Source organism: Saccostrea echinata, unplaced genomic scaffold, assembly GCF_033153115.1.
Source record: "Saccostrea echinata isolate AGI-Se365-2 ecotype Australia unplaced genomic scaffold, CSIRO_AGI_Sech_v1 ptg000001l, whole genome shotgun sequence".
Classification (NCBI taxonomy): domain Eukaryota; kingdom Metazoa; phylum Mollusca; class Bivalvia; order Ostreida; family Ostreidae; genus Saccostrea; species Saccostrea echinata.
In genome coordinates, this window is record NW_026889750.1 from 36,809,880 (window position 1) to 36,835,647 (window position 25,768).

Here is a 25,768-nt window from a genome sequence, read left to right on the forward strand (position 1 = left end):
GTTAGTGCTAGGGCTTTCATACTTCACATGTATCCTTGGATACCAACATCTTTGATCCTTTGACCTTGTTCCTGGAGTTTGACCTTCTTTTGAAAACTGTAACCTTGGGCTTTCATACTTCATTTATGCATTCCTTGTGACAAGACCTCCCTTTAGATACTAACAAACTTTGACTTATTGACCTTAACCTTGGAGTATGACCTACTTTTGAAAAACTTCAACCTTTGCCATAAATTTTGAACAGTTGGTGTTACGGCTTTCATACTTCACTTATGCATTCCTTGGGACAAGACCTTCCTTTAGATACCAACAACTTTGACCCCTTGACCTTGGAATTTGACCTACTTTTGAAAAACTTTAACCTTGGCCATGACTTTTGAACAGTTGGTGTTAGGGCTTTCATACTTTACATGTATATTCCTTGTGACAAGACCTTCCTTGGATACCAACAATCTTGGCATTTGACCTTTACCTCGGCATTTGACCTACTTTCAAAAAAATTTAACCTTGGCTATAACATTGGAACGTTCGTTTCTAGTATAGGGCTTTCACATTTCACGATCATCAGTATCACTTGTGATAAGAGTTTCCCTTGGGCACCATTTGACCTTGACCTTGCCGTTTTACTTACTTTTCAAAAACTTTCACCTTCGCCTTAACTTTTCAACGGTTGGTGCTAGGATTTTCATATTTCACAGGTATATTTCTCGAGACAAGATCTTTCTTTGGGTACCAACATTTTTGAACTCTTGACCTAGAGTTGGACTTGCATTTGAGAAACTTTAACCTTTGCCATAAGCTGCCCTACGGGGAAATCAGTGTTTCACAAATAGATCTTGTTTTTTGAGAAATTAGCCCTATACTAAACTGTGAAATTCAGGTCCGAGGGTCAATATTTCAGGTCCCAGAATCCAGTCATGAAAATGAAAGGCGAAATATTGTCTTTTGAAAAGAATTTATAACGCCCTTTTTAAAGGCGTAATAATGTCTTTTGAAAGGCGTAATAAGGCATTTTTGAAAAGCGCTTTCAGAGGCGTAATAAAGCATTTTTAAAAAAAGTTATGACGTCTTTTTCGCGTTATTACGTCTTTTTGCGTTATAACGCCTTCTCACTTTGCGTTATTACGCCTTTTAAAAATGTACGTCTTTTAATTTTTTTTTCTTTCCACAGATTGATCCTAATAGGCTTTCTTTTTCACGATTTAGGAAATAGTAATCTAAAAAGGTAACGATAAATATATGTCAATGATATTAGTGTAGGCTGTAATAATAATAATATTTTACAATGTATATTGCCATAGCATAGAATGATCAATCAGGGGATGTAAGAAGCCTATTTTCACCGTTACATAATGCAGGTACCTAAAACAAATTGACTTTATACCCTCATATAGTTCTTTTACAAAAAGCAATGAAATCGCCATCACTCAATACAATGGTATTGAATTTTTAATTGGTGTTCTCCTTCTCCTGTTCATCACGAAATGTTTACCCCCCCCCCCCTCCCCCCTACACAAACACACACAAGTCCAGATCTGCCTTAATTTGACTTCTGCTTTTGTCTCATGTTTTCTCTTGGCATAGTCTCGACTGACTCCTCTATTCACGTTCGTTGAAAAGCCATGTTTCAGATCTTCGATGATTAAAACACTTTTTTTCAAATAAACCTTGTGCATATCGTAATGCCATTAAACACGGTTAAAGCAAACAAACTTTTCTTGAATTCATGCTAACAACGATGTGATTCTTTTTAAAAATGTATACAGAACTAGTATACTGGATAAAGTAAAGCGAAAAACACTTAAATTACAAATCAAAATTCCTTGTCCCTGCCACTTTGCTCTAAGCATGCTTAGTGCGACTGAAAAGTTCCGCGCGCTCGTTTGTGTGTGTGTGAGGGTGTGTGTGTGTGTGTTTTCTTCACAAAGGAAATACATGAAATGATTAGAAAGGCAGAGAAATGTCAGAAATGTATCAAAAGAGATTCAAAAAAGATATTTGCAGGAGAATTGTTATACATGCTGTTATGCATGAAGTTTACTAAAGTTCTGTTTTTAAAAAAAATCCTTTGAGAGAACATAATTATTTAAAATCACGTGTTTTATTTATTTTCTCGTGGATTTGTCTAAATGCTGTTACATAATTGGTCGGACCTTGTTTACTTTGTGTATTTATGGCAATTAACAATTATCGAACTTGACCAGCTACATCGTCCAAACCTGTAAATTTCAGACATTAAATTTCTTTGTAAAACCAACGAAAAAACTGACAACCCCCCCCCCCCTCCCCGTTTGAAAAAAAACCTAGATCCACTCCTTTTGCTGATGTATTTTTTTTAACTTTATAATGTTGACAATAAAAGTACATTGACAACATTTTTGTAATCCTGTAATAATTGATTAATGTAAATGGAGTTTTCTATCTAAGAACAACACAGAAATCTGTTCCCTTTATTTTCACATCTGTGTGATGAAATCATCATGTCAAAGAAGAAACTAGTTAAATGATAAAATGTGCATCTTCATATGCAAAGACATTTAAATTGCAAAAAATGGAAATTCATGTATTACAACTGACATCATTGGTAAATATAAGCAAAATGTGTTCAGGACAGGAAGTTAATTTACAAAAAAATCACAGTAAATTCAAAGAAAAAGACTTCTGAATTCAATCTGTACAAAAAAATCGAAATGTTCCATAAAAAATTCAAATATTATTAAGGAAAGATTCAAAGTTGAAAACCTAACTACAGTAAAACACGCTTATAGCGAAAATGGTTATAACGAATTGATGTTTACAGTGAAGTGATTTTCATTCCCGGTGGCTTTAAATATATTGTGAACTTAATAGATATAACGAAATATTACGTTTTCAACAGTGAAATACTTTGATTTATTTATTGAATAAAAGTGATACCGGTATTCTCTAACAGTTAGAAAGGATACCAAAGTGATATTCTGTCACAGTGTGAAAGGATATGAAAGTAAGTGAAAAATTATATCTGGCTTGTAATAAGATAGAGATGGTAACTAAATCATCTTGATAGAGACTAAAACTGCCAATTTCTTCCCAAATATGTTGCTAAAATCAATGTTACAATGTTTTCAATCTCACAATTGCTAAAGCTACAGTATGACATCTCAACTGCTCAACTATGACATCACAACCTATGACACTATGTTAAGAAAAGACAGAGGCAAATGGATAAACAGAAAATTCAATGTTTTGTAGTTGGACATGGAATTTATTTCACTTTTGAGACGGATTTTTTTTTTTATATTTTCACTCTTCGCACTCACGAAAGTAAGAAATCCTCCCCCCCCCCCCCCCCCCCCCCCGAAATAAAATTCAATATCCAACTACAAAACTACAAAACATTGAACATCCTCTATTTACATTCATAATGAAGCAAAGTTGTCAGTCCCTCTCACTTCATTGTAAGCATCTTTTTCTCTACATGAACATAGTCAGTTACAAATGCCACACTAATACAGTACTTTAGATTAAGGGATTATTACACCATCAACTGATAAGATGAGTATTACAAATAAGGCAAGTCAAGAAGTTTTCCTCTGTAATTTCTAACAATCAAATCTAAATTTATTATCATATAATTTTGTTTGCATATGTCATCATAGGGTTTAAATTTTTCACATACAAAGCAGTGTCACAATAGTGCCAGCATCCAAACAATGTAAACATGCAATTTTTTGTAGGAATTAAGGTTTTCAAAAAAATTAAGTTTCTTAGTTTATCATTGATCTTATGAAAATATAATACTGAAAATAATTATATTCAACATACTGCTTACAAAAAATTCCATGAAAAAATAGGATGACCTCTTCTTCAGCAGTGTCTAGAGCCAAGAGAGCTACAGACATAGAGTACTCATTAGTCAATGATCAATATGAACAGTAGTAACCCGCACTATACTAAGAAACATTTCAGATCATGTGCTTACAAGAATATTTTCAAAAGATATAATATTCAATAACCTATATCATATTTAATGCATTTTAGTTTCACATTGCTAAACAATGATAAGTAAAACAACCTTACTAAGAGCCAAAAGTTAATTACCGATTTCAAAGTAAAAAAGTTCAATCTGATTAAAATCATATCTTTGTTACACTCTGAAATTCTGATGGTCGCTGTGTTCTTCGTACAGTGACCATCAGGATTTCAGAATGTAACAAAGATCTGATTTTAATCAGATTGTAAAAAGTCTGGTTCTAAATCAAATCTGTTAAGGTACAAATGTATTTATAATGTCTCATTCTGATTACCTTTATTAGAATTAAGTCAGAAATTGAAGAGATAAAGAGAATTTGTCCAATAAAAGGATCAAAGATTCAAGTCTAAATTCAACTCACAGAACTGAATTTAAACATGACATACATGTAACTCTGTCTAAAGTTAGACAATAGTTATAATACAAGTGGTCTTCACCAGACAAATGTTTCATTTGACCACTTTTAAAGACAAGGTCAACTCAATGGGGGATATCTTACTTTCTGTTTCAAATCCTGACTTGCCTTAGAATGACATATTAATAAGATACAACGTACCCCTCTTTCTGAGTTAAGTGCAACAGCTGAACAAACTGTACAGGATAATGAAAGGACAAATATTATAAATCCATAGACCAGCCTCCCAAAAGGAATCCCATCTTTTTCCATGCTTGCTTTTTAAAGCCTCTGCGGTTCATCTGCATTATCTGACAGGTACTTACTATATGAACCAATGATGTAAATGTTTATGAAAAAATTCAAAAATACACTGTACATGCAATGACACAGAACAACAGCAATGTACATGTATTTGTCATCGAATTATTAAAAAATGCATTCAACAACTTCATATGTTTTTGCCCTAATAAACATCAAATAATCAAAGTTTAATGGGGCATCAAACTTTGGCACACTGTTGACATATAATACTAGTAACTTTTCACCAGTAATTGGTCTACATTTGGTCTAAGGAAATGGAAACATAAATAATATACATGTATTTAACTAAAGGACAAATACATGTATTTGTTGCATTCATGATTTTCAAACAGTGGCATTATAGTAATCTATTTCTTTATGAAACAACCCTGATATGGGGACACACAAAAGATAACAGACATCTATCTCTATATCTACTCAAATACTGAAAATTAAGGGGTTGGGGTGTCACTAATGATTAGAGAAATATATCATTCTATGTAAATTAAAAGCAATCTGATCAACTGCTCTTTTTTTTAATTTATCTGGATTTCCTGAACACCCAACTGGATTTCCTGAACATCCAACAGGGTTTCCTGATTACCCATTTGGATTTCCTGATCTTGCTTTTCTCTTTGAAGTGGTGATGAAGTGAGGGAATAGATGTAGGTGTGACTCTTTTACTCATCCCACTTTGGCACTGATTTTCAAAGCCTTCAAGGCATTGTTCACTCTCACTGTTAATCTGTTCTCAAAATCATAGTCCTTATAATTATCCTAAAAAAAATAATATGTTGGAAGCTGATTTTGTCTTCGAAATGTTACAGTCATTAAAACTTCTTTACTGGCTAAATTGCTTGACATATGTACATGTTCTGTCTTCAATTGACAACAATATGAAATTGAGAATTAAAAATAAATGTTCCCCTTTTACTGAATGGACAACTCTTACCTTAATCTGTTGTAAAAGTTGTTTTGCTTTTCCGGCAGTCTGAAATGTTCATATTTTTATACATGTAAAAACGAGTCCTAAATCATTGAGCTGATGAAACTTTTAACATTAATTATACTGAAAAACTACATATTTACTTACAGTACGCACTGAAGATGGTACATGTACTTTATGTACCGGTACATGTATGTTAAAAAAATTAGACTATTTTTTTTTTTTTTTTTTTACAAAAATGTTGTGAATGATTTTATGTCTATACATGTATTTTACACAAATAAACATTAATTTTGTTTATTTATTGTTTACCTCAGGTTTTCTCATGAAAATGGAAGCAAGCTCAAAGCTGGCAAAAGCTGGGACATGTTGGTCCTCCTTCATTCCTTGTTGTCGAGCAATGGCCTCCTCCAAACACTAAACAAAAATTTCAGTTGTTAAACACAGATGAAGTAATGAGAAGAAATGTAATGGACATGTGAAAAATCTCTTCACAAGGAGATCTTACTTATGTATACAAATCATACACAAGTTGTTAATTCAAGTCGTAATGAGTTGAAATTTTCTGCAGTAATGTTGAACTCCCCCTCACCTGTACTGCCATTTCTAATTCTCCAAGCTCTTTATACACAGCTCCTTCTATCAAACATTTGACATGATAGACCTTGGCATCTGTCTGCATGTCACAAACTGAAAAAATATATATACCATAAATTATGTACAATATTTTTTTCTTAATTTACAATCTTAATGCACCACTAAATTCCATCTTCACTAGCCAAGTGTTTCTAATCAGGCTATGGGGGCCATAAAAAGTAAGACAAGCTCACTTCTGATCTCAGTCTCTCTTTTCACTATTAATTCCTTTGGTAAAGTGAGACTGAGATCAAAAGTGAGCTTGTCTGAGTTTTATGGCCCCAGTAGCCTGTTCCACTCCTCACAACTGAAAAATCCTTGGCCTACCTTGTTATCTTTCAAATTATCTCAAATCTTATCTCTTAGACACAGCTTGCATCAATGACAATATATCTGCGAGAAATGGCTTAGAAAGAACTATGCACACTAACTCTCAATTCCTGGCTATATTTAACACACATTTAATTCTGAAATCAATACTAATGACAATTTGGCCATTAAAACTTTTTTGAATGCAAAGAAGAGTGGTAATTGATCAATAATTTTGATACCAGTAATACCAATTACTCTTTTATACAACTCATTTTATAAGGGGGGTAGAGGATGTTCTTCATTAAAAACAGACTTTAAAACATCACAAGATTTTAAAATATTCATGGATATAGATAAATGTCTCTTTGAAAATCTTATCATATGTTTAAATCATGTAAAATTAAACATACAAAATTGATAAAATACGATTTTTAGCCATAAACCCCTTGAAATTGGTGATAAAATGATCATTTTTGCTGGCTTTTTTGTCTATAAACATACTCCCCCCCCCCCTTTATAAATATGAATAATCATTCAAATATGTTAACTTTTGAAGATTGACTTTGAGATAGGCAGCAGAACAATACTACCATTTTCAGTTTGATTACTGATTTATTACTATGTACCTGTAAGATAGGGTTGAAGCTCATCAGCAGTGCAGGTGGGTAGAGCATGCCAGAGAAATATCAGCTCCATACATAGCAGTCGACAGTACTCTTGGCTCGGGGCTGCTTTCTTCAACTTTTCAGCCTTTTAAGAAAAAAACCAAAGTGTCAATCAACTTCCTTAATTTCCAGCTTATAAATCAAAGACTCCTCCCATTAGCTTACAAACAATGTCATATGATTAAAACTACACTAACCCTCCTTGAGACATAGGCTTCGATTTGATTGTTCTTCTTTTTGAGCAGACCTGGTACTTCTTTGAGTATGTCATGAGCTCCCTTTATATCACCCATTGCTCCCAAGGATACTAAAACAAGCAAAATATTAATCATTCTCAAGCACCTATCTTAATCACTGAAAATACAAACTATTGATTCTTAATACACATGTACAAAACATACAAAAGACAGAAATTTCCAAATGTTTATTACAACAGTTTCTAATTGTTTAATTACAACTCTATTTCAAATACCTGTAGATTCCTAAATATATGAGAGGGATTATATATTTCATTATTTCCTGAGAAGCAACACTCATGAAATAAAATTACTAGCTGTCATCTTTATGTTGCTGAAATACATGTATATGTAAAATCTCTTAATCAACAGTCCATTTGTGTTTTCATGTTCTCCAGATTTGACGTCTGTAAGTCATTTCACAATAATAAGTACTTGCATAAATTAAGAATTCTACAGTAAGGTGCACATTTGCTAAATTCTTCACCAAAAATTAACTTAATTGGATGATTTACAAAAAAACATCTTTGAACCTACAAATATTAAATTGATTTAAGTTTATCTATCAGGTAAATAATAAATAAAAATTCATTTTTATTCAATGACATACCTTTAAATTTTACACGGGATCATATACATTGATAAAATCTACAAGTATGAGATTTAAATGTACTCACCACCCATGAGGTATGTATAGTAACACTTGGACCACTTCGTCTCTTCCTTTAATCTAAAATTAAACAGGACAAAACATCTCTAGAGAGGTGTATTCAAAGAGCCATAACAAAAGTAGAGATCAACTTCTGTAATCAATAGATGTAAGATTTGTACTGGTATTATAAATAGGTATGGAATCTCCAGTCCTTTATAAGCATCAAAAACTATATGCTGTTGTCTGGAATTTCAAGGGCAAGGTACAAAGAATTTATTCTGTTTACCTTGTGAATGCTTGTAAACTTTCTCTCCATTGTAATTTCATTAAATTAACCCAACCTAAAAAAAAAAAATACAAAATAAAATTTGCATTTATATTTTGGATTCAATATCCTTAAAAATTTAAACATTATATTTTTTCCATATCAAATACATTCATTACATGTCATATTATTCTTCTTAAGAGTTATTAATCTTTTCATATGTCCATATGAAGAAAAAAAACCTGCTTTATAATATATTTGTCAGTTTGAAACATCTTTGTCAGTTTGATACTTGATTTCTGTTTCCCTAAGATCTTTGATATTTACCTATTTCATATTGACACATGAGTTCTATTTCCCGTTGACCTTTTGCTGCCTCTAAAGCTTTTTGATAGGACTCCAATGATTTGTCTGTTTGTTTCTAGTAAAAACACAAAAATATTCCATAATAGTACAGTGTCAAAATATACTTATAGCAGAATTGTTTCAATTTGTGTATGCTATTAAAGCCTCTTTAAGAATTAATGGCTGATATTTAATTAAAGATAAAAGTACTACTATATTGAACCTGACTTCACTCTTGGTTAATTTTGCATGTTTTTCTTTCTGTTTAAAATTTACCTTTTTTCTGTCCAATTCAATATATATTCATTAATAAATTAATTTACAACAGTGTAGTCACTATATGTTTCAGTTTTTTCCCCTAGAGCTAAGAAAATCAGCATTCTGAGAGTAGAAGTGAAACATTTAACATCTGTACTGGGTCCAACATATCAATGTATAAAAAGGTACATTCTTTGTAGAATAACATTACAACACTCACTCTTTTAATAAAAAGCTGAAGCTAAATCTACTATAAGAGACCAATCTAATTAAAAAATGACATTTTCTCTCTCTTTTTTTTTTTGGGGGGGGGGGGGGGGGGGGGAGGTTGTATTCGTTAAAACTCAAGTAATTCCAAAAAAAAATCTTGAGTCAAAATTGTCAATGCTTTAAAGTAATAATATAAGAGCATAATTCAGTCAGACAGTATTAAATTCCCATGTCAGTAATACTGTCACTCTGAAACTCTGCTGTAAAAAAAAGTCTACCAGTATCAACGTAAAACTGAAAATTTGACATAACAAATTAATCTTTTATTTTTAGTAGATTATCAGCCAACTTTCCCTATAGTTAGAATCCAACTAATTTCACACTGGTCTTTAAATCTACTATGGACAGTAGTATGACGAAACTCAATCCATTTTAATTTTAAAATTTGAAACTTCCCAAAAATAAAATTTTCATTTTTTTTTTTTAAACAATATAGGTCAGAAAGTCCTTAAAATAAAGGTTGAAACCCATGAAACTCGCACTTGATCTGCAACATTTCTGTATGCAAGAATGTACCAAATTTCAATTTAATATCTCTGAGTTTAATGCACAAATTCTGGAAAACAGAAGCTTTCTCAATTTGTAGTCAATAAAGGGATATAACTTCGTACCTCATCTAACCTCGGCTGTACCATGTAAACCTCCATTAAACCAGAGCTACTTTATAAGCAATATGGCTGCGCCCTATAATTACATGGGCACAGTGTGCTGAATTCGATCTGTTAACAAATGTGATTATGTAGAGATACTAGGAGCATGTTTCTTGGTAATTGTTATTGTTAGTGTTACCTAAATGCTTTTGAAAATTTTTATCGTATGTCAGATACATGTTTATTATTGTTTTCATAGCGTTAAGTTTTCCCTAAGAGGTAAACAGGCAGCCTTATCACAAATGTTAAGCGGAGACGCATATCAAGTTTCCTCGTACAGCCGAGGTTTGATGAAAGTGACGGAATCAGCCGAGGCTTGCCGAATGATTCTCAATCTTGGTCTGCACTCATTATACATGTATATTATTTTAATTATACCCCAAAATACAACCAATAAACAATTCAGGAAAATATTAGTGGAAGAAAGACAGCTATAGGCAAACTATCATTCAGATTAATGGTGAAACTAGTCTCTATGGTTATCAAACAGATCAACAAAATTAAAGGCAGTTGTATACTTTAATTTATAAACTTATGTGAGAATTTTCAACAAATCTGTCATGAAGACAACCAAATAAAGGATTACCCTGAGTCTATGGATCCTCCCACGAAAAAATAAGAATAAGGAAGACTGCTGGAATTCAGCTTCCTTCTCCTCTATAATTCTCTCTGCATCTTCAGTCCCTGATACAAAATAAAGAAATTCTCATCAGGCTAAAATGCTTCAAAATTACTTTTTTTCTGTACGTCAAAATTTCAATTCTCAGATTTAATCAATGCTGTTCTTTGGAAATGCCACACAGTTAACAAAAGTACTAAAATATTGTAAATATATGAATTTCCTTAAATCACTCTTGGTTCTATACTTTAAATTTATGGGGAAAAAAATCCAACCCTAGGAAGGAATGATTTTGTACATTACCTTCTTCAAATTATACAGACCATTACAATTATGTGTTATTCAACAACTTTAAAAATTCTTAATGACTGATGTTCAAAAGATGATTTTTTACCTGCACTGTAATCATTAGCTCCATCCAATGCAAAGAATGGACGCAGTACAGTGTGGTACCACAGCAGGCCTAGTGTGGCAAGAGGTGCCTTCATATCTTTACTGTGACTAGAGTAATCTAATGCTGCAAGTCCGGCATCACGGTCCCCCTCAAACCCAAACAGTTCAATCAACTTAAGAATCTTAGGGGGAACCATTGATATACAAATCTGGAATGTTCCGTATCCAAAACTGACTGCCCCTTGGAGACGGTCCAGAAGTTCCTGAGGCATTTCGTTGTCATTTCCATCCACTGGTCCATTCTCTGACTGGCGTAATTTGGCATTTCTCATCTGGAGCTGCATGACATCTTTGTATAATTTCTCATAAATTTTCCAGGCTTTACGGAGGTACCATCCACCTTTGATGTAGCTAGGAATGTCTTGATTGGTGAACACTAGTATTGCCTGATAGAGTAATGAATCAGCCACAATCACCTGTCTTTGAATCTTTTCATCAATGCTGATTTGTCCCTCCTGAAAAATGTTTTTTCTTTTTGAATTGCTGCATTAGAGAGTATACATCACTAATGAGTTCATAAAATATTCTGTAATTTATTATGTACTGACATGTAGTCAATTTACTCAACTCATTTTTTTTCTACCATTCAGTAAAATTCTACAAATCCTTCTATTTTAAGCATAATTCTAGACTTTTTTCAAAAAAATAGTCCTTTAGTAAGTTTCAGAAATTAGCTTGTAAGCACAAAGATCATCAGTGTTTTATCTGAAAGTATATTTCATAGAAATGTATATAAGGCCAAATAAAAAAATATGTGTGGTTCCGGTTACCCAACCGTCCCTATTTTATACCCCCGACCCTAAACTTTTTTAGGCAATTTTCATATTTTTTCCGGAATTTTCTCTGATTTCCGTCATCGGCTCCGGTATTACTTTTAGTTTCAGCAATGGCAGCCTCCTTGCAAAACATCGTTTCAACACATGCATTGTTTAATAGTGTTAAATCTAAAGCAAGCTAGCATGGCGTGACAGCATGCTTTGTTTTCCAGTATCATGTTTTGTTGTTGTTGTTTTTTTTCTTTTGGCTAGCCAAAATTAAATAAATATGCCAAACAGTGGTGAGGTTCACTAATTGTTGCTCAGTTTAACCAGCATGCTGATTATTTAATACACGCAAAGGTGTGAAGTCAGGATAGAAAATCATTTCTCGCTTGAACGCACACAGACAGCTGGCCAGGTAACATGCCTTTGGGAGTTGGGGGAAGATAACATGAGAAAACATCATTTGATTGCATTGATTACGCAAGAATTAGCCTAATGTTCAAGATAGATTAACTTGTAAATTATTAAATAATTTATATCAGGATTGTTTCTTTTAATTTAAAAATTTTAACCGAAAGTAAAAAAAAAAAAACAGTTGATGAGGATAAGTGACAAACAAGACTGCTGATTTTACCTGAATAAAGTCAACATATATAGTACCAATATATATGAGAAATGAGCTTGAAAGTATGAAGTCTTCAATGAAATAAAAAGTGTTAAATGTAAGAATTTAAAATTTTAACAATATTAAATTTTTATAATTCTCACACATGAATGATTCTTTGTCACTTTGCTTATGTGGTTTACAAAGTACAGGTGTCACTTTCCTCTGACAGCTCTTAGCAGTACTCTATGTCCATTTTCTATTTTATCGTTCTAAATTTATTCTTGAATAAAATAAGAATTACTCTGGATAACAGTCATTAATTTCATAAAACTTGGATTTAAAAAAAAACAGTATGTTCACCTTGGAAAAAAAGAGATTATTTGTGTTTTTATTATTTTTGATTTAGGGATGCCCCCTACCAATGTTGACTAGTATATTATCATGGTACATCTAAATGCCACTTGCAAAGCAGTGATAGGTATTATTTAGAAAAATTAAGATTGATTGATTGTTTGTTGTTTAACATCCTCTCAAGAATTTTTCACTAATATGGAGATGCCACCACTTGCCGGTGGAGGGCTACAAACTTTGACCTATAGTCAGCACTCAGGGCCATTGAGCAGTGAGGGATCTTTTTCGTGCCAGCACCTACTGCGACACAGAACCTTGGTTTATACCGTCTCATCCGAAAGACCTGTCTCCACGTCCCGCGGTGGGATTCGAACCCGCAACAAAAGGATCAAGTCCTTACTTTGCAACTCTAGAGCAGACGCTCTATCCACTGCGCCATGTGGGCAAAAAATTTTGAAAATCATTATGTTAAATGAAAAAAAAAATCTCTACCTACCTACCCTAATTTTTTTTGGAGGTGTAACTGGAACCACACATATTTTTTTTGTTTGGCCTACACTTATTTGTTACGTGTACATGTATATAGACATCATCTCTGCCCAGTGCATGTAATACATATTTATACCTCTCTCTTTTTCTTTGACTTGAATCTGTTTTTGATTGACTTCAACACTCCTGAATCTGTATCACATAATTTTTCAGTTTCTTGTAAAACTTTTAAAGCTTCATCTAGCTTTTCCTCCTCAAATGACATAAGAGCTTGCTGCAAAAAGTAAATAATTTTTTATCTAAAAACACACACAGTAAAATCTGTTCAGCAAACTTTTAAGTACATGTATTTCTTTTGTAACTAAAAACAAAATGCACTGATGAGTGATGACAATGCCATTAATGTATCAATAACATCAATGAGACTTGATAAATAGGACAAATTTTGAAATATTAATGTGCACCGAGTAAATGTGCTGTTATATTCCACATGAGATTGATATAGATAGTCCAACTGAAGAATGAAGTTGTACAGTCAAACCTTGTTATCTCAAACTCCAAGGGACCGAGATTAAAGTTCAAGATATCCAAGGATTCAAGATAACAGGGTAAAAAACATTTTAAAAAAAATTGGTTGGGACTGTCAAATCACTTTGACATATCTCAGGTATTTGAGATATTAGTGTTCGAAATAACAAATTCCAACAGTATTTAGTTTATTCACATTATAATGTATTAATCCATAATGTATTATAGCACAATATTTTGCATATATAAAGACATTATAACTAGGGATGTCAATTTTATTTGGACAGCTTAGTCTAATAGTCAGCGGCTATAGTCGAACGATAGTCGAATATTCGTTGAAATTTAAATTAATTTTCATGTCATTTTCACTATTTGTCTTTTATAGACTAGTTGTACAATATTTATACTACGCTATCACCATTATACAATGAATCTCTGAATCATAAACATTTACGTTGTACAATAAATACATCTACATGTAGTGACCTATGACTGGTAAACAATTAAAGCCTGCCTCTTATAAAAACAGAGAGAACTCACGATAAATTTTAATTATGAGATTTTGTGCAAACAATCAACACCATCTTAAAATGACTGTATGATATTAATATCAGAAAGAAACACCGTTTAATTACGTTAAATGTCCCCAAATTTACATGTATTTACAATTTTGTAACAGCTGTTTAATCATTCTTTATGAATAGTTGCATTACGTCAAATCTTATGGAATTGCAGGTTGAAACTTTATAATTTAAATCAAAACCAAACAATTCTTGAACGCCCTCTCCATTTACAACAAAAAGAGGTACATTGTAGACAATCCTTGATAATCATGTTTGTGTTAGCAACATTTTTCTTTCCGGCTCTGCTTTTTTGTCTTTTTTGCGGAGAACTTACTAGGAAAGTTTTACTTGAAGACTACCGGTATATATGTTTGACAGATACGGCATAGATACCTAATATATGATGTTCCACTGCAGAATACAACTTCAGTTTCACATAAACTTGATAATGTACTTTTCACTGTTTTTCCATCCTGACATCTTTTAAAGTATGTCAAAACTGTAGATTTTGGAGGCATGTTTGCCAAACATAAATCGACATATACATAATTTCCTTTGAACAGTTAAACCTTATCCTGAGTTTTACTTACGAGAACATTGATCTGTAAATAAATGAAATGGGCAGATCCAAGTTTGTTACTTTGAATTTAAAATTACTATTAGAATTAGGTGACACATTTTTAATGAATAACCAACTAAAGAAATTTTAGTCGATAGTCGGTATGATCGAGCGATAGTCGAGTACTCGAATATTCGTTGACATCCCTAATTATAACACATAGACTGTATCTATTATCATTCTAACTATTCATTTCTTCTCTGAAATTATCACTTACCATGAAAAATACAAAACTATATCCTGAATTCATCAAGTAACTGTCATTCCTGTAATAAAATGTTTAATGGAGTTAAGATTAATTCTAATGAATTTCGAGCAAGTGCAGGGAGCTCTTACAGCAATGCCTGGGTAAATAGGAAATTCAGATTATGCACAATTTTTTTTGCAGTAACCTGGTTAACACTACAAATTACATTCATGTGGTAACAACAAAAGTTCATGAAAAATAAAGAAATTCACCTTTCAATGGATATTGCAGATAAATATTATTAACTAATTAAAAACATTCTTTGTTTAAAAAATGTGCACTATTCAGACTTAATTTGTTATGGAAATTCAAAATACAGCTAACATCATAGTCTAGACCTTCCAAATGTCTCGTGTGGTTTGGAGAGATGGATCTAAGTTAAAAGTGAATAGGTATCCAGTTATAATATACACAACTGTGTTTGACCAAATAGTCGCACTGTCAACATATTAAACGATTACATGTAAATGAACACTTAAAGCTTCAAGTAATGCAAGAATTATCATAAAATTAACCTGAGGGGAACATTGTCACAAATCTGAACTTTTTATATACATAAACATGATAAAGGGGAACACTCACAGGTCTGGATTCTCAGCTCTATATACATAAAGGAGAACATTGTCACATGCATGGATTCTTTATGTACATAAAGGGGAACATTGTCACAGGTCTGGAACTCTGGATTCTCTGTGTACATAAAGGGGAACACTCAAAGGTCTGGATTCTCTATATACATAAAGGGGAACATTGTCACAGGTCTGGATTCTCTACATACATAAAGGAGAACACTCACAGGTCTTGATTCTCTATGTACATAAAGGGGAACATTGTCACATGTATGGATTCTTTATGTACATAAAGGGGAACATTGTCACAGGTCTAGAACTCTGGATTCTCTATGTACATAAAGGGGAACACTCAAAGGTCTGGATTTTCTATGTACATAAAGGGGAATGCTCAAAGGTCTGGATTCTCTATGTACATAAAGGGGAACATTGTCACAGGTCTGAATTCTTTATGTACATAAAGGGGAACATTGTCATAGGTCTGGATTCTCTATGTACATAAAGGGGAACATTGTTATAGGTCTGGATTCTCTATATACATAAAGGGGAACATTGTCACAGGTCTGGATTCTCTACATACATAAAGGAGAACACTCACAAGTCTTGATTCTCTATTTGCATAAAGGGGAACATTGTCACATGTATGGATTCTTTATGTACACAAAGGGGAACATTGTCACAGGTCTAGAACTCTGGATTCTCTATGTACATAAAGGGGAACACTCAAAGGTCTGGATTCTCTATGTACATAAAGGGGAACACTCAAAGGTCTGGATTCTCTATGTACATAAAGGGGAACACTCAAAGGTCTGGATTCTCTATGTACATAAAGGGGAACATTGTCACAGGTCTGAATTCTTTATGTACATAAAGGGGAACATTGTCATAGGTCTGGATTCTCTATGTACATAAAGGGGAACATTATCACAGGTCTGGATTTTCTATGTACAAAAATATCTGATTCCTGACTAGTATTTTCTTCTTCTTTTTTTAATTTTACAGGGAGTTATCTTTCTACCCAATTAGAATCATCAGTGGACCGATCTTATATTTGAATCTAATACTAGGTTTGTGTGTACTTATTTTTGAGAGATTAATAAAGATTCATATCTTAAGGAATTTGGTTCAAGCCTGTATAAACTTAATCCTATCCTTGAATACACTAAAATAAATACATTACATATACAATACACATTATCTAAACATTTTTATAGCAAGTAAGCAACATAGGGCTAGAGGGCAAAAGACTGGTTTCAAAGTTTTTCCTCTCATTCCATTTTCTTTTCTTTATTTTTATTTATTCATTTATTTATTTTTTTTGGAAACAAATTGACTTACTCAAGAAGAGACTGAAATAACAATAAACAAAGATGGAGTTGTAAAACTGATGTTAAACAGGATGTGTACATTATGAAGTATGATTAATAACCAAGGAAATATTAAAAAATATGACTCACTGGACATTATTATCTTGTTTGGTTACATCTCTTACTCCAAATCTAAACTGTTCAATGTTTTTGGCTACTGTATTGTATTCATGTTTAATTAAAAACTTAATATCATTTACTTTTCTTGTCCTTAATAAAAATAATTACACAATCCTGACTTTAGCTTCGGGATCGAAAAGATTAGCAAAAAATTTCTCTGTGTGATTGTGTTTTCTCCCGATGAATTGCAATTTATTAAATTTTTTTTAATTTTTCATATGTTCATATGATACATACTTGTATTTTTGGAATAAAGCGCTTGCTTCTTCAAAACCATTATTCAGCAACATTGAAATACCATTCAATGCCATTTCGGACTCGTCCATGCCAGCAAGGGTGTCCTCGCTTTCGGAACTGGTCAATTCGGGAATGATTGAATTTGTTGCCATCTTTTCAATTCTTGATTGTGCTCACGGTGACAAAATATCGATCGCTCATCTCCTCTTTCTCACGACAGCAACATGAACCTTGACTTGTTTGGGGTTGCCACCGTTCTTACGCACTTCCGGATAAAAGGGCATTCCCAATGCGGCACGTCGATTTACCCAAATGGACCCAAATGGAACCCAAATGGACACAAATGGACCCAAATGGAACACAAATGGACCCAAATGGAAACACAAATGGACCCAAATGGAAACACAAATGGACGCAAATGGAAATCAAACGGACCCAAATAGAAATCAAATGGAATATTAAATATATATACACTTTGTATCATCGTATTATCAAGTTGTTACTTATTTAAAATGATGAAAATAATGAACTTACAAATGGAGAATATTAATTATTCATTTCTAATATTGTATTTTAAAATACGAATTAATTTTCTATAGTATTCTATACATCGGCAAAATTATTGGGGGGGGGGGGGGGAGAATAGTGCGCTTCATTTTAACGATAGAACATTCTGTCTAGCTTCTCTCCCCTCCCCCCCGGTTCCTACGGCCATGAAATCTATAAACTTTTTAATATGAAATACTTCCATTTTGTATTCAATGATATGCAAAAGTTATTTCAAATAGAAAAAAAATAATTCGTATTTTAAAATACAATATTAGAAATGAATGATTAATATTTTCCATTTGCAAGTTTATTATTTTCATCATTTTAAATAAGTAACAACTTGAGAATACGATAATATATATTTAATATTCTATTTGGGTCCATTTGATTTCCATTTGGGTCCATTTGTGTTTCCATTTGGGTCCATTTGGGTAAATCGACGCACCCTTCCCAATGAAATCCCGAGCCCGAGGAGGAACCTAGCACTGGTTCTCTGCCCTTGATTCCAGTCGCTGCCGCTAGGAATTGGTTCTTGAGGGCACTTGCGCCCGTTAACCAATGTCAGGGTACCAGTCTAGGAGGAACCCGAATTACCAATCGGCAATCCTCTGCTACGGTCCTAGCACTGGTTCTCTGCCCTTGATTCCAGTCGCTGCCGCTAGGTTTTTCAGGGCGCTTGCGCCCGTTAACCAATGTCAGGGTACCAGTCTACTACGGTCCATGCAAATAGTGTCGAGGCACGAACCACCCGAGGAGCTTCGAGTGCCATTAAAACTTGGAAAGGTAAAGTCTAACGTTAAAGAAAAACATTTACTTAGTATAAAGACAATACAGGTGAAATCAGGGAATCCACCTGTATTTACCGATAGCAACAGAGGAATACAGACACAGATTGCCTTACACTTACACTACAGTAAAGCTTTGAGAAACCTAAAACAGGTTTGGTACAGTCACTAGATTTAGCTACGTAGCTTGAATTTTTACATACCTATCTGATGTAGCTGTATTGAGCTACCAAATCAAAGTTTTTTCGTAAATTAGCATTTTTTCTCGGGATGTGCAGAAAATCACACTTTGATCCAGTGATAATTTTCAACTTTATTTTCATCTGAAAACAAATTCATGAAATATGTGTCTTTTCTGCGCAATTGCAATCAAAGTTCTAAAAATTTAGGGGCTGTATACAACAGTTAATTTGGATCAAACAGTTACTTCTTAAATGAAATAACTAAGACAGACCAGTTCTGGTTAACACGATAATTGATTGGGAATTATTCAGCACAATGTGAAGTAATCATACTTATCCATGCCTCACCACACTCAAAGTGGTGTACAGTTACTCAATGAAAATACACCTTTTGCTTAAAAGTGCTCAAATGCAACAATGTTTAAACTATCTGTTCTTTGGATTGCTTTTTTATAAATCCCTCATATAAATATTGGTAGTCATATACGGTATCAGGTCCGTTCTCCCTATCTACCTGTTCGCATGAGTCCGTTCATGCAGGGTCCGTTCGCCATATATCCCATTCGCCTTATTGATGATATGCAGTGTTTGAAACTCACGATAGAATTAGCTAGACATGCAGGGCTGACTGCCAGTGAAAGTTGTCAGCCCAGCCAAAACTCAACTAGCCCGAGAAAATAACCCAGACTTTAATAAATATGTTTTAACGATAATGTGAATGGGGCACGATCACCATAACTTCCATCCCAAATGTATAGGCTGTTGAGTTCTACCCTTTTAGCGTCTCGGGTGGTCGGGCGCACGATTATTTCAAACACTGTGATATATGTCATCATTCTCATTGAATTATAGGGGAATTTCCTTTCCATCAGGTGAATATTGACTTTATTTTCGACTTTAATGTTAATCAAAGATGTAATTGGTTTCATTGCTGTTAATTTAGTATTGTAAATTATGGAACGCTTTCTTTTTTTAGTATTTTTTTTAAAGGTGCATATTACAGGTACGTTTTTAAAGTAATTTGGGAAATTGAGAGTGACCTTAATCATGTTAATAGGTCATTTTAATTGGGAATGAGCAGCATCTAAAGAGCAGCAGATATATTCATTTTTTTTTTTATTGAAGAATCTTTTATAATTCTCAACTTCATAGAACGTTATAAAACATTACTAATAAATTAACGAGTATCACATCAATTACTTACCAGTTTCTTCTTATTTCTTTATCCATATATACTGAAAGTTTAAGTATGATAAATATAGTTATAATCTAAACAGAAAAATTCAATAAAATCAAAGGAAATTACAAAACAGACTAACATATAAAGGACGAACGGACTTTGGGCGAACGAGTTCTAGAGCGAACGAACTCTGGGCGAACGAGAATTTGGGCAGATGACATCAAGGGCGAATCTGTTTTAGGGCGAACGAACATACATTTGTCATTAGTGATTTTTTGTCTTTTTTAAATAAAAAGCAAAATTGTGATGTTTGCATTGAAATAGCTAAATAAAGCTACCTGAGGTAGCTAAATAAAGCTACAGTTGGTAATTCTAGCTTACGTAGCTAAATGTACTGATTATACTGGACCTGTAGAATACTACATTTATTTATCAAATGAATTGTTTGTAATTGTGAGCATGGAAATGATAGATTAAAAATGGACATATTGTTTTATATCTATGAAATGCATAGACAAAATGTTTATTGTACCTTCCTGATCACCTGTAGAATTGGGAAAAGCATAATTGGTGGACTGAATGTCTATAATCTTATCAGAATCCTTGTTACATGTCACTATCTCTGGCATGTCAAATGGCTGACAGATCAACGAGCCAAGATGTTGACATCGAAATTGCACATAAAATTGGCCATTTATCATTTGGCTTCCCTGCTTCTACAGAAAACAGGATCTGAAAAATTATAAAAGTCACTTAGTCAGACTGTTTTCAAACTGTGTCGTTTAGAGTTTCAAATTCAATACAGGAGAAGCACAACAAATCTGAAAATTGACTGAAATCTTAATCATCACACCAAATGATACCCATTGTTTGTTTACTTATTATTTGTTGACATTTGACAGTCATGATTTTTAATGAAATTTCATTCAAATTATTGAGGTTTTATGAGAACATGAATTCATAATTGAGACCCATAAATCCAGAAAAAAAATAATTTAAAGAAGCATATATGATTAATCCTTCATATTCTTCAATTGAAAAAATATCTATGATATCTCTGCTAAGTTAGAGCTGGGATTAAGTGCTTGAATCAGCTTTCCAATGTATTTGACTGATCTATAATTATGAGTTATGAATATTAGATAATATATTGAACAAAGTGTATAGTTATACCTTTAAAAAATGTTTCCTATATGATTGTATACTAAAAAAAGTCTAACATTTCGAATGTTCTACTGAGCGGTCATAAAAAACATGAAAAAAATCAATGTTTGACCGCAGAGTGTGATATTGGACCTGTTGATGAGATAATGGACTGCTTACATCACAGTATGGGCGGGATCAGCTGTATCTTATTTGCATTTGTTGGAGTTCAGGAGAACTCTACGGAATTGAACAAGTTTAAACCGCAGGGCGCGTAAACAAAATTTACATCATGTTATATCAAAATAAAAAGTAAAAGGTATAACAAAACATTTATTGACTGTGTTCTTTTTCTTCTCTTTCCTAACGGCCTCAGGCAAACAGTTTGGTTCTTGGGTCCAAAAAATGCATGTTGCCCTTGAACCCAGTCAATAAATGTATATTGATATCTTGTATCACAATCACTATAAGTTTAAGTGTTAAAATATCATCCCATTCCTAGATAATGATATGAATTGACTCATTGGCAGAGAACAGAAAGCCTGCATGTCCCTGGTTACATGGAAGCTGACACTCTGAAGCAAGAACAAAGAACAATACTACGTGAGAGATTTCTCCGCATGTGTGCAGCCATCACAGGACAATCTGCTAACATTTGTATGCAAGAGAAGACCAATGTTCAGTGTGTGTTAAGTCACATTGACATCGATGTCCAACACGTACAAGTGAAGGATCTCCTAACTCCAATGGGAAAAATTCCTAAAGCTGTGCTCCGTCTTAGTGATGTCATTTCCATCCAGATCCCTGACCTTCAGAGCAAAGACTTCTAGAAAAAAATATATTGTTCTTGTTAAAAGGTATGATTATATATATTTTATATGAATGAATGTTAAAATTTTATCTTTTTTTTTTTTTCAAATCGTCCTTTAAAAATGTTTTAAATGCTTTTCAAGAGGTGATGGAACTTAGGATGCCTCTTACAGAAAAAAAATATAGTGGAAGTTTTTATTAGATTTTTTTTACTACCTGCTTTTATCCACTATATACTTATTGAATATTATTGCATATTTAATAGTAATGTGTTCCCCTGTTAAGCTTGATCTCTGTTTAGAATGTATGGCTGAACAAACATACACCTGCATATTAATTATATAATCTTTTCATCATCTTTGGTTAGTCCAAAAAAAGGTGTGGGTAGAAATTGTTTAAATAATTTAAAACACATGTTACAAATATTGCAAATCTTAGAATTTCACCAGGAAGTGCATTTGTTCATACATGTACATGTCTATTTCATTTTCAGTTTATAGTTCAAAGCATAAGAAATTTAAAAAAAAACATGTCAGAACTGAAGGAATTAAAGCGGCTGAAAGATGAAGAGAGGACTTTGATGAACATTGCCAGTAAATTAAGTGATCAGTTGAATCGGATGAAGGTTGAGGAATTAGCTTTACTGAGTATGTTACACAAGGAGGGGCTGCCTGTCGAAAGTGAGGAAAACAAAGAGAAGGAGGGGGAGGAGGAGGCCCAGGTGAGGAGGAACAATAGGATAACATTCGTAATTTAGGAAGGAAAGTAACCACATGTGGGGATATTTTTATCAGTACATAAATAAAGCATATTCAGTGTTTTGTAGATGAATATGGAATTTATTTCACGAGTGGGACAGGATTTTTATTATATTTTCATGAGTGTGAAGCACGAGTGAAAATATAAAAAAAATCCTGTCTCACGAGTGAAATAAATTCCATATTCATCTAAAAAACATTGAATTTTCTGTTTATTACATTTTCTTTGATTTTCCCTTTGACTCTGTCTTTTTGTAACAGGGTGTCATAGGCTGTGACGTCATAGTTGAGCGGTTGAGACATCATAGCTAAGCGATTGCGAGATTGAAAAACATTGTAAACATGGATTTTTAACGACATATTTGGAGAAACTTTGGCAGTTTTAGTCTCTGTCAGGATGGTTCATTTACTCTATCTTATAACAGGCAAGGGAGTTATCATCACTATTTGTGATGGGAATGAGAATCGAAAGTTTTGCCGCACTTCTGATATTCTCACACTGTGAGAATACCATTTTGATATTTATTCACACTGTGTCAGAATATCACTTTTATTCAATAAATAAATGACAATATTTCACTTTTGAAAATGTAATAAAATTACCTACATCCTTAAATCTAATTGAAGAAGCACAGGGTACAAAATAAAAAAATATATATATTTGCAATTATGCTCAATTTGAAACACTTAAAAATTATTTAAACTATGAGGTAGAATAGATGTTAATGTTTTATATTGCAATATAAACAGATTTTATAGAAATCATCCAGAAAAAAAGGGGAAGGGTAAAAAAATTGTTTAATGAACTTGAAAACATCTCCATGTCAATACAAAGAGTTCTTTGTGGTTTTTAAACTAAGATAATCATGAGTTATGTTAGGCCTCTGCAGTTTTACAATAAAAAGTGAAAAGAAAAAAAAATGCATAATGTGATTAAGAAAAAAATGCCTTAACACAAGGGCTGTTAAAGCATTTGGTCCTTTAGATTTCTTATACATTTTGTTTGTTCATAATATGTGTACATTGTGTACAACATGGATTCTCCAAGACTACTGTCTAATATTTTTTGTATCTTACAGCAACCATCTACTTCACAAGCCATTACTGAGGAGACTGAAGAGTTAGTTCCCTTAGATCTCACCGTGCACAATCTTCAACAGGTAGAAAGAATGGAAGAGGAAGAGGAAGATTTTGAAGATGATGATCTCACAATGATGATGACACAGATAAATGGATGATGTTATGATGATAAGAAAAAAAATGTCATTTCTACCAGAATCATTCGCTACACATACCGTATATACTCGCCTATAAGTCGGTCCGCCTATAAGTCGGTTGTATTTTTGAAGCTTATATTAGAGGGATTGACCTTCTAAAATACCAGTCTTTTTATAACTCGCCTATAAGTCGGACATAGAGTTTTGGACCAAAGGTTAACTCCCAAAAATCCGACTTATAGGCGAGTATATATGGTACATGTACTAGTTGACAAGAATATTTATGAATGCTCAAGACACAATATGTGTTACAACTTACAAGAATAAAATATTTTTGTGAATGTTGATTCTTGATACACTAGGATACTATATAAAAGATACAATATGATTTATATGTAAAGTTTTTGTTCATTAATTCAGTTAGTTTTGTATGACAAAAAAAAAGAAATTTGTCATGAATGAATGTATATGTATTAGTTTCAATTTATTACAAGTTTCCATTTTTTAAACTAAATGTATGTATTTTATAACAATATCATAGGTTGAGCTTTTGCTGAAATTAATAATATAATAATATTTCAGGTAAAGCACTTTGAAATCAAGTGAGGAAATACTTCATGTCATAATTTTGAATCCATTCACTTACCACAATACAGAAGCTTTTTCCACAGAGACTCAATTTTTTTTATCATATCCAATGTGTAGAAAGGTCTTTTTGGTATAGAGTATGAGAAAGAAGGCTAGTGGAATAATTTGTGAATTCTGAATGTGTGTTCAAATCTTATTTTCAACAAGAGATGAACTTAGGTATTGGTTAAAATTTAAAGAATTTTTTTTTTACAGTGGAGCCTCATTAATCTGGATGCCAATAATCTGGACACTTTACTATCTGTACGAAGTATGCGGGGGAACAAACTAATTTATTATATGATTGAATAATTCCCATCTCTCTGATTGGCTGAGATCTAATAATGTTAGAAAAATACTACGTTATATTGACCTGCATGTGACCTTCCAGGTCAATATAAGGAATTATTCATTCTACATTGGACCAAAAATAGATAGGAAAATTGAAAAGTGATGCAAATAGTTTTGGAAAGTTATTTCACTTGCAACTGACTTCCACTCATGTGAACATAACATTAGGCCACAAAGATTCTTGGGTAAGGGGTGGGAGTGGGTTGCAGGAAGCCTGCCCCTTTCCCCACCTTTTGAGAATGTAAAGTTTTAATTTAAATCTTAAGGATTAAAAGTTTCAATGAAAGCCCCCCTCCCTCCCTTCATCTATATACCTTTACATCCCACTAAATAAAATTTTGAGTTGGGAGAATTCTTTAAATTTCCTTTTTGGAGGGGGGGGGGGTAGTCAAAGATGGCATGGATTGCTTAATGATTGTGTGTCATTTAATCATTGAATCATATAATAAAACAATTATTGCTGTTTTTTCGGTCAATACGATGATTTAGCCACCTTCAAAGTACAATATTCACCTCGCTCTTTGGGCTCGGTGAATATTGTACTCCTCAGGTGTCTAAATCATCGTATTGACCTCAAAACCCAGCAATAATTGTATAATATACACAAAGTATGTTTCAGTAACCCAGACACTACATTATTCTGGACAATATGCTCTGGGACACAAATGTCTGGATTAACAATTAGGCACAAC

The 25,768-nt window shown here is 33.0% G+C and overlaps 3 protein-coding genes across 3 annotated transcripts in view; 1 reads left to right on the top strand and 2 right to left on the bottom strand.

Annotated features, from left to right (window-relative positions):
- Nucleotides 1-766, bottom strand: part of LOC133190840 (sialin-like) — a 142,318-nt gene extending 141,552 nt beyond the window's left edge. The window contains exon 1 of the mRNA XM_061326535.1: nt 755-766. The gene's annotated coding sequence lies outside the window, so the exon portion shown is untranslated. The remainder of the gene's footprint in view (nt 1-754) is intronic.
- A 2,575-nt stretch (nt 767-3,341) lies between these two features.
- On the bottom strand, nt 3,342-17,757 carry LOC133190789 (tetratricopeptide repeat protein 39C-like). Its single transcript, XM_061326479.1, has 14 exons — nt 17,475-17,757; nt 15,152-15,200; nt 13,361-13,498; nt 10,958-11,471; nt 10,531-10,628; nt 8,749-8,842; nt 8,443-8,497; nt 8,182-8,234; nt 7,466-7,575; nt 7,230-7,353; nt 6,248-6,345; nt 5,968-6,072; nt 5,662-5,700; nt 3,342-5,486 (listed from the first exon to the last, which is right to left on the bottom strand). The coding sequence occupies exons 1-14, from the start codon at nt 17,624-17,626 to the stop codon at nt 5,394-5,396; spliced, it is 1,722 nt and encodes a 573-aa protein (XP_061182463.1). The 5' UTR covers nt 17,627-17,757; the 3' UTR covers nt 3,342-5,393.
- Nucleotides 17,758-18,712: 955 nt separating this feature from the next.
- LOC133178901 (snRNA-activating protein complex subunit 5-like) lies at nt 18,713-24,865 on the top strand. The gene is made up of 4 exons (XM_061313566.1): nt 18,713-18,806; nt 21,844-22,170; nt 22,617-22,844; nt 23,961-24,865. Exons 3-4 carry the CDS (start codon nt 22,653-22,655, stop codon nt 24,117-24,119), a joined length of 351 nt encoding a protein of 116 aa, XP_061169550.1. The 5' UTR covers nt 18,713-18,806; nt 21,844-22,170; nt 22,617-22,652; the 3' UTR covers nt 24,120-24,865.
- The last annotated feature ends 903 nt before the right edge of the window (nt 24,866-25,768 follow it).

Excerpts from the sequence above, each read along its gene's own strand:
- LOC133190789 (XM_061326479.1), bottom strand. The coding sequence starts at position 17,626 with ATGGCAACAAATTCAATCATTCCCGAATTGACCAGTTCCGAAAGCGAG. Across the intron at positions 8,843-10,530 it reads GGAGGATCCATAGACTCAGG|AAACAAACAGACAAATCATT; the intron begins GTAATCCTTTAT and ends TGTTTTTACTAG. Across the intron at positions 7,576-8,181 it reads CTATACATACCTCATGGGTG|TATCCTTGGGAGCAATGGGT; the intron begins GTGAGTACATTT and ends TGCTTGTTTTAG.
- LOC133178901 (XM_061313566.1), top strand. The coding sequence starts at position 22,653 with ATGTCAGAACTGAAGGAATTAAAGCGGCTGAAAGATGAAGAGAGGACT. Across the intron at positions 22,845-23,960 it reads AGGGGGAGGAGGAGGCCCAG|CAACCATCTACTTCACAAGC; the intron begins GTGAGGAGGAAC and ends TGTATCTTACAG.